This window comes from Pteronotus mesoamericanus, unplaced genomic scaffold (assembly GCF_021234165.1).
Source record: "Pteronotus mesoamericanus isolate MK-2021 breed Mesoamerican mustached bat unplaced genomic scaffold, CSHL_Meso_final contig_78, whole genome shotgun sequence".
Classification (NCBI taxonomy): domain Eukaryota; kingdom Metazoa; phylum Chordata; class Mammalia; order Chiroptera; family Mormoopidae; genus Pteronotus; species Pteronotus mesoamericanus.
Genome location: NW_026555258.1, coordinates 2,169,264 through 2,177,295, shown reverse-complemented (window position 1 = coordinate 2,177,295; position 8,032 = coordinate 2,169,264). Strand labels below are relative to the sequence as shown.

The 8,032-nt window shown below is 62.2% G+C and overlaps 1 protein-coding gene across 3 annotated transcripts; it reads right to left on the bottom strand.

Annotated features, from left to right (window-relative positions):
• Positions 1-2,061: 2,061 nt before the first annotated feature.
• ENTR1 (endosome associated trafficking regulator 1) lies at positions 2,062-7,960 on the bottom strand. Of its 3 annotated transcripts, XM_054584800.1 has the most exons (10): positions 7,741-7,960; positions 7,403-7,552; positions 6,641-6,709; positions 5,835-5,950; positions 5,171-5,572; positions 4,541-4,614; positions 3,852-3,963; positions 3,524-3,586; positions 3,117-3,256; positions 2,062-2,628 (listed from the first exon to the last, which is right to left on the bottom strand). In XM_054584800.1, exons 1-10 carry the CDS (start codon positions 7,808-7,810, stop codon positions 2,532-2,534), a joined length of 1,293 nt encoding a protein of 430 aa, XP_054440775.1. In that variant the 5' UTR covers positions 7,811-7,960; the 3' UTR covers positions 2,062-2,531. The 3 variants fall into 3 exon arrangements, with proteins under 3 accessions (XP_054440775.1, XP_054440776.1, XP_054440777.1); XM_054584801.1 differs by lacking the exon at positions 7,403-7,552; XM_054584802.1 differs by lacking the exons at positions 6,641-6,709; positions 7,403-7,552.
• Positions 7,961-8,032: the final 72 nt, after the last annotated feature.

The window sequence follows — 8,032 nt, the reverse complement described above, 5'->3', positions numbered from 1 at the left end:
CATGGCCTCTCCCGCTGGAGACCGACGGGGACGTAGCGGCCAGGCTCGCGGCAGCCCCAGTCCCCGCACACAGCGACGGGTTACACCTGAAATGCTTAAAATGCTTACGGACGGAATTCAGCTGAGAGCCAGACAGGGCCGCGGGCCGGCAGCACGCACGCTCGCCCGCCTCCCTCTTTTTCCTCTCTCCCCGCCCCGGGCCCGGGGAGCCAAGCCCTCACCGCGCCCTCTCCGCTGGCAGTACTACCGCCTCTCCGCGCTTCCGGCAGCTGAACGACTGGGTCGCCATGGGCCGGAAGTCCCGCCTCCGCAGGCGCGGGGCACGCCGGGGACGGGCCCTGGGCGGGCGGGCCGATGCTGACCCCGCGCGGCCGTCTCCGGCACTGCCCGTGTGCGCACCCCTGGCTGGGCCGCTGGGCCGCCGAGCCGCGCCGCCGGGGACCCCAGCGGGTACCTCCTGCCGTTCCTCTCCGTAATTTGGAAACCTGCCAGGTGCTCGGGGCGGTTCTGGCAGGCCGGATCTCTGCCCACCTGCACGGCCCGCGGGGTTGCCGCCCCGGGGCGGGACTGTGTGTGCAGGGCGTCTTTTTCTTCTTTAAGATGGAACGCTTCATGAATGTGCGTGTCTTGTTAGCTTACGGACCATGCTGATCTCTGTGGCGTTCCAGTTTTAGTATCAGTGCTAGTGAAGCGAGCGCGGGTGGGAGGGGGAGTGGCAAGTCTTGGGAGATGAGCGGGACTACTGTCCCCGAAAGCAGTGGGCCTCCCGTGGGGCAGCGGAGCTCGGGCAGCGCGGAAAGCGAGCGCCGGCAGGCAGAGCCGGGAAACGGGTCGTGCAGCAGCGGACCTGGGGCCCGGGCAGCGATCTAGGGGCAGAGATGGGAGTTCAGCAACTTGTTCGCATGACTCGTACGTTCAAGGCTTTTACTGGGGAACCCTTCAAACGACCCGCAAAGAGAACCGGGTAGTAAAACCTGTGTCCATCCCGCCCTCTGCTGCACCGAGCATTCGGTAGGGCGTGAAGGGCAGGGGTGTTCTGGGTCGCCACCCCGTTTTGGCCCTGCCTGGCCTGTGGGCAGGGAGCACCAGGCTGGTGACCCGCTGCTTATTCCCCAGCCCAGCACAGTGCTGTGCCCCACATGCAGGCCCTTTGGGAGGCACCTTCCCCCCTGGGCAGTCCAGCCCCGCCCCGCCCTGCCTTCCAGATTTCCCAGAGAGAGCTCTTGTGCACCCAGAAGGGAACCTCATCACAACACTCCCTGCTGCACTGCCCTGCTCAAAGTCGGCAGAACCCGGGCAGAACCCGCTTTTTGCCAACAGGCTGGAGCATGAGGTGGGCTGGGGGCGGGGGCGGGGCTCAGAGGCTGATTTGTGAAAGGCTCTTCCCTGTGGTTGAGGTCAGAGCGTCCAGCAGTTTAATCATCTTTTGAAAATGCAACAACACGACCTCCAAGAACGCTCTAATTCTGAAATCCAGTCTGTCCAAGTCCACCCAAGCAGCTGCGCTCAGCCCCGGCAGCAGAGTGTGAGCTCCCCGGACCCCACAGGCGGGGCCCAACACTTGCGCACCCATGCACAACCCCCGCGCATGCCCTGGTGTTCGAGGATGGTCGCCTGATGCTCAAGCCTAACAACTGACCAAGTCGGGGAAAAAGGGACACAGTATGCGAGTTTCAGAGTTTATTAAGAAAGCTGTCCATGTGAACAGGAGGGCATGTTTATTTTAAAAAATAACATCTACAGGAAGACGGCCAGAAAGGCACAGAGTGCACGTCCGAAAGCAGCTGGCAAGGCAGCCCGGCGACCTCGAGCTAACCCCCCAGGGAGGCTCCGCACACTGTCTGGATTCCTGAGCTCTGAACTTCACTGTACAAAAGGCCACGTGGAATGTGCATCCAAACCCTCCAGCCAAAACTGTTCTTTCAAACCTGAAGGCCCCAAAAGAGGTGCATTTTGACAGTTTCACAGTGCGGGGTCTGTGCCGAGCGTGGTCCCTGAGGGAGAGCAGCAGCGCCCGCCCCGTGGGCGCCCCGACTCCGGCCGCCACCGCAGGGGCCCCCCTGAGGGCTGCGGGAGTGGCCGCAGCCGGCGGTGCGCTGAGGGTGGGGGCAAGGCACGCGTCCCTGCCCAGACAGTCGTTTCGATTTTGGCCCGTTTAGTGTCTGTCTTTACTTGTGAAATTGAGGATCAACTGAACTTAGTTTAGAATGAACATTCTGGAATAAGAAGGGAAGATCCACGTCACAGAACTGCTGTTTCCGTATTCAGTGACTTTAAAGAAATCGGCTTTTATAAAAACACCTTCCCGTGGATCACAGCCTGGCAAACAGGGAGCTCCCCCCGGGCAGGCTGCGCGGCAGCCGCGGGGCGACTCCTGGGGCCGCTGGCTAATAACACTGCTCTGGGTCACGGAACCAGCGTCTCGTGATAGATGCTTTTACTGTGAAGAGTGCAAATTTAAAGATACAATAGCATTTTAAAATCCAGTTAGTGATTTGAGAATGTAAACAGAGCTGCGAGCTAGAAGCTTCTCAGGACTCCTCCTCCTCTTTAATTTCAGAAATTCTGTCTATAGATTTAAGGATTTCAGCAACAAGGTTCAGTGTTTCAGCTCCAGACACCAGCTGCCTAGAAGGAAAACGGGCATCACAGACCGCCGCTGCGCCCTCCGCCAGAACGGGGCGGGGGCAGGGGCTGAGCGGGACAGCCCGGGCACCGGAGGTCTCGGCTGCACCCTGACGCGGCCCTCGCCCTGCCGCCGGCAGGACGGGCGCCTCAGCCCCACGCAGCCCGTGCTGTGGCCAAGGCTGCCCCACAGCACCCAGCCGGGGGCGGGGGCAGATGTGGGGACTGTCTGAGACCCCACTGCCTCCCAGGAGCTGTCCCCGCTCAGGCACCATGCCGGGGTCTCTGAGGAGCCAATTCATGGCGGGGTGGGGGGTGGGCAGTGGCCACATGGAAGTGTAGAGCCTGCTGCTGCAGAGCGCCCCGACCCCAGGGGTCACAGCACCCCCGCGCACCCCCGCCCTGAGCCTGCCACCGTGGGCGGTGGGCAGCATGCGCACGGCCTGGACACCGCGTTCCGAGAGCCCCGCCGGCTGCGGCAGCTGACTCACTTTATGGAGGCGTGGGCGCTGTTCATGACCATGCGGAGGTTCTGCAAGGCCACGTCCGTGTTCTGCTTCACCACCGTCAGGCCGGCGCCCTGGCCCGCACGCAGGGCCTCGTTCTCGCGCCGGACGCTGGACAGCTGCGCCTGGGGCAGGTGGGTGGCTGTCAGGGCTTCGGCGGTGACAGGGCGCGTCCCCTAAAGCCCACATGCACCGCAGGAGGGGATGGGCCCAGCCCCCAACAGCAGGGCTGCTTCCGAACGCCCTCACGGGGGCTCCCGATGCTGCCCCTTTACTTCAGCCCGTTCTTGGCACGGGAACGAGACTTGGGCACGAATGCACACCGCCCAGGTGGCCAGGACCCGAGCTGTCACCTTCCTCCAAACACGTGACACTTGAGACCTTCTAATTACCTGGAGCAAGCTTATTTCTTGTTTCAGCTTCATGACGTGATTTTCTGCCTTTACTGCACGTTTCTGTCACAAAACACAGTAACAACACACGTGAACCACCGACATGGTCCTATGGACCCCTGTGCCCTCGCCCCATGGTCCCCTAGTGGGTGCCGCCAGCCGGCAGGCCCACCGCAGTCACATGGCCACTGTGAGGGACCCCTGCTCACCGGGGGCTTCTGGGTCATCCAGGAGCAGAGCCCAGGTCCGCCTCAGAGCGACACACCCAGCGCTTCACAATGCCCCCCGGCCCCCCGCCCCCCTCAGCCGGGCGCCGCCCCAAGCTCACAGTCATCAGCTCCAGGTTCTGCTCCACCTGCTGAACCACAGATTCCAGGTCGTGGTAGTCACTCTCCTCCTTGATCATTTTTGCTTCTAACTTCCGCTCAAGCGTCCTCACCCTTGTCGAAGAACACACCCGTGTCACTATAAACTCACGTGCTTCATCCTGGGCGCACTTCTAGCGGCTACTCTGATCGGCTCAATCCCACGAAGACCCCAAGTGCCCGCTGTTTCGGAGCGAGCTGCGTCGATGAGGCGTGGTCACGGGGAAAGAGCCTCAGCAGGTCTGGGCTGGCGCCATCCACAGGCCCTGCGGGCGTCTGATGGTCCACTGTGCTCTCCTCAGTGTGGTGGACTCGGGGCAGTTTAAAATACACTAAGCCCTGGCCAGGGAGCTCAGTCGGTTAGAGCGTTGTCCCAATACACCAAGGTTATGAGTTCGATCCCAGGTGAGGGCACATGCAAGATTCAACCAATGAATGTGTAAATAAATGGAACAGCAAATAACATTTCTCTCCCTTCTTCCTTCTCTAAAAATCAATAAGTAAAAGCTTTTTAAACACCAAAACCATTTTGACTCAAGAAAGGTGTCTGATGCTGAGGACTGAGGCCAGAGCCCAGGCCCGGCTCCATCTGGTCGCCGCCTTCCCCCTCCAGCACCGCCGAGGGCGCCCCGCGCTCTGACTAACGGCTTACATTTCTGTTTGCGTCTCGGAGAAGCTCTGCACTTCGGTCAGCTTTCTTCTTAGCTTAGTGTTCTCATCTTTCAGCTGCAGAGAGAGAAAACCTTTGTTTGAAACTCAGCGTGTCTCGCGCCAGAGGTGTCTGCTCTTCTGCAACTTGACCCTGGAACTTCTTGATAAGCAGGAACATTCTAGAGTCAACCCAGAGTCCGCGTGCAGAGAAAGCACGAGTATGGCGACAACTTCAGACCTACAGTTGCAGACTCCAACTTTACTCACGTACCGCTTTTTTTAGGCCACTGTAATATTTTTAAAAATTTTCTCTACTCAAAACCCTGGCAAGATGCCAAAGCTGACAGCCGGAGCGGACCCCTCGCTGCAGGGCAGCCCCGAGGGTCTCCGTCGTGTTACGTCCATCCCTGCACAGGCCGTGCTGCACTGTGCGTTTCCGTCAGCCTGTTCACTAGCCAGCCTGGGCGAGCGCGCCACGCAGCAACGCCGCGACAAGCTGCACACCACAGCTGTCTTGTACCGGAGCCAAAACCCAGGGCCCTGAGGACACCTGGCGGCCTGGGTGCTCCCCGGGAACGCTGCCCGGACAGAGGCCATTTCCCGGGGTGCCAGTGCGCAGCCCCTCACTTACGGCTTCGTAGCTTATCTGCAGCGTCCGCAGGTGCCTGTCCCCCAGAGACTCTCCGTGGGCTGCAAAGTCAGCGCCGGGGCTCCCCGCGGAAGAGACGCGACAGTCAGAGTCACTCAGCGCCCACGGGGGCAGGGACTCAGGCCCTGCCAGCTCCGACGGGCTGAAGAAGGAGATGTACGTGCTGCAGGGGGACACGCTGGCCGCGTCCTGCGGGGAGTGGGTCTGCTCCACCGCGGATGGCAGGTAGGCCCCGGTCCACCCATCCTCATCCTCATCCTCATCCAGGAGGTCGCCAGCTCCCGTTGGGTCTTCGAAAAATGGCTGCTGGTACTCCAGGCCGAAGCCCACAGGCTGGGAGGTCGGGGAGCTGCCGCCGAGTCCCAGCGCGTGCCTCTTGGCATCCTGAAGAACATGCGAGGCTAAGGCTCAGACCCAGACGCCCCACAGGCCTCTCTGGGGGCCGGCCGGCATCGCAACAGGGGCTCCATCTGCCCTCCACAGAGGGGCGAGCGTGGGGGGACGCCCACAGCTTCCCCAGCAGCATCAGCAGCGGCCTCGCTTTCCCCACGCCCTCTGCACTGCCGCCCGTGAGGAACGCTGCCACGCCGGAGAGGCCTGCTCTGGGGGCTTGTGTGCAGCCATGGCGGCGAATCCTGAGACTTACCTTTGAGTAAAGTCTGCTGTTAGCCGTGTCCTCTTTCAAGAGGCTGAGGTTCTTGGTTTTCAGGAACTCTTTAAAGGAGAACGGATTTGCCTCTTCAAGATCTCCAAGTTTGTCATCTGAAATGATGACAATCATCACAAACGTAAAGTCTCCTGAAGGTCATCAGAAGGGGACAACCTCCTATTTGTTTCTCTTTCTAGAACACGACCCTACCTAAAACTGGGAATGCCATCCCTGTCACTGCACTGGAACTAGGTGACATCAGGAAGTGAGGAAGGAGGCCCATTGGCCTCCTAAGGTCCACTTACGCTCCCAACCGGTCCCCCACCCATCGGTTCCCACACTGCTGTGCAGAGACCACTGTGGGGGGCATGCACCCCACAGCGGAGGCCCCAGCTCCGCAGGCCCTGCCTCCGACCTTCTGGACTCACCCACCGCTGCCCTCCCTCCCTCAATTCCTTCCCGCCCTCCTACTCCCTAACCAGCCACACTGTGGCCCTTTCAATCCACCGACCATCTGAGCCCAGGTGCCAACCTTGTGTGAAGCTGGCTATGATTCCAGCCCTTACTGTCTCTCACACCCCAGGAGTGACTTCCCGCCTCCACGCTGCCATCCCTCCCGTCCCACGTTGTACCCTTCTTCCTTGCGCCCCTAGGGTCAGGACTCAGGGGGTAGATTCCATCCCACCTGCCCTGGCAGCTACAGGTGCGCTGGGTCTACGGTGCTGGGGGCAGCCCCGCCCCAGGCACGGGCCTGGCGCTGTGCGCTGGGCGGAGAGACAGAAGGCATTACTGAAATACTCGACCTCCAAAAGGTGTCTCCTGGGCTCCCACCGGGCCTGGCTTAGTGCCCTTCCCCTTTCCGTAGACAAAATCTGCAAAGAGACACCGTTGTCCCCATGGTCACGAGGAGCTTTGACGACCACCACTTTCCCCGACACGGGGTCTCTCACTGCAGCGCTTCTCACAGACCAGGGAGACCTTTCAAACTCAACCTCCTCCAAGCCCCCAGCCCTGGCTCCTGCGCTGGAGATGGTCTGCCTTCCAGGGGCCCTGGCCCCTGAGGTTCTGAAAAGCTCCTGGCAGGTTCTGAAGCTCAGTGGGGCTGTGCGTGTCCTCTGCTGGGGGCACCTCCTGAATGGCCCCCGTGGGCTGAGATCAGCCTCTTGGCCCTGAGGCGACCACCTGAACATTCCCTGCACAACCTAGCTGGTGAGTGGGGCAGCCTCTTGGGTAGAACAAGGATGAATTCACGTTGGCCGCTGCCCCGCTGCAGCCTTTCCCATCGTGCCTCCAGGTGAAGCCTCCCCTGCCCTCCCCCAGCACCCCGTACCCTTTTATTCTGGCATTGGCCATCCTATATAGGAACTGTCTGCCTTGGGGGTAAGAGTCTCCCCAAGACAAGACTGTGAGCTCCGAGTGGCAGGACGCTTTCCACTTGATATTCCCAGTACCCAGCACACAGTGGCGCTCAGTGGTCACCGCTGGGTCGAGGGGTGAGTTAACGCTACGGCAGAGCTACCTACAGGTAGTGCCGTGACCCGGGGTCCCTGAGGCTTGTCTCTCACCTGTGTCTCCCACGGAAGCTAGCACCGGACTGGGCACATAGCACATAAACGTCGGCCGAATGCCGAAGAAATGGGAGTCCGGGTCCCTGCCATGGGGGCGCTCACAGTCTAGCTGGGGGAGACAAGACCGGCGCTCATAGAACGCTGCAGCTGGAATAACAATAAGAGCGACTTCACCGCGCGCCGCGCAGCGCTCTGCGGGGCCGCCTCACCTGGACCTCGGCGCGACCGGCGGGGTCGGCGCCCAGCGCCCACCTGGGCGCGGGCCCGGAGCCCGGGGCGCCCGCCTCGGGCCGCCCTCCCCGCCCCCATCCCGGCCCGCCCTCCCGGCCGCTCACCGTCCGGAATGACGAGGCTGCGGGCCCGGGACAGCGGGGTGACGCCCGGGCGGCGCGCGTACCCCGCCATCGCCGCGGGGCCGGCCCTCCCTAGCCCGGCAGCGGCGGTTCCATGCCCCCGGCTCCGCCCGGGCCGCGGCCCGAGTCCCCCGCCCCCGTCGCCCGCCGCTCGGCCGCCGCTCCGAGCCTCTCGCCGCGGTTTCTGCTCCGAGCGCCGGAAACGAGCGCCCGAACGGCGGGGGCCGGCGCCGGGGGGGCGGGGCACAGAAGGCGGTGCCGGAAGTGACGACAG

Bases quoted from the DNA above. Each gene is read 5' to 3' on its own strand.
- ENTR1 (XM_054584800.1), bottom strand. From the start codon at position 7,810: ATGGCGGGGTACGCGCGCCGCCCGGGCGTCACCCCGCTGTCCCGGGCC. The intron at 7,553-7,740 runs GTGAGCGGCCGG...TTGTTATTCCAG, and splicing joins CAGCCTCGTCATTCCGGACG to CTGCAGCGTTCTATGAGCGC. The intron at 5,951-6,640 runs GTCGAGTATTTC...TCATCATTTCAG, and splicing joins CCAGGAGACACCTTTTGGAG to ATGACAAACTTGGAGATCTT.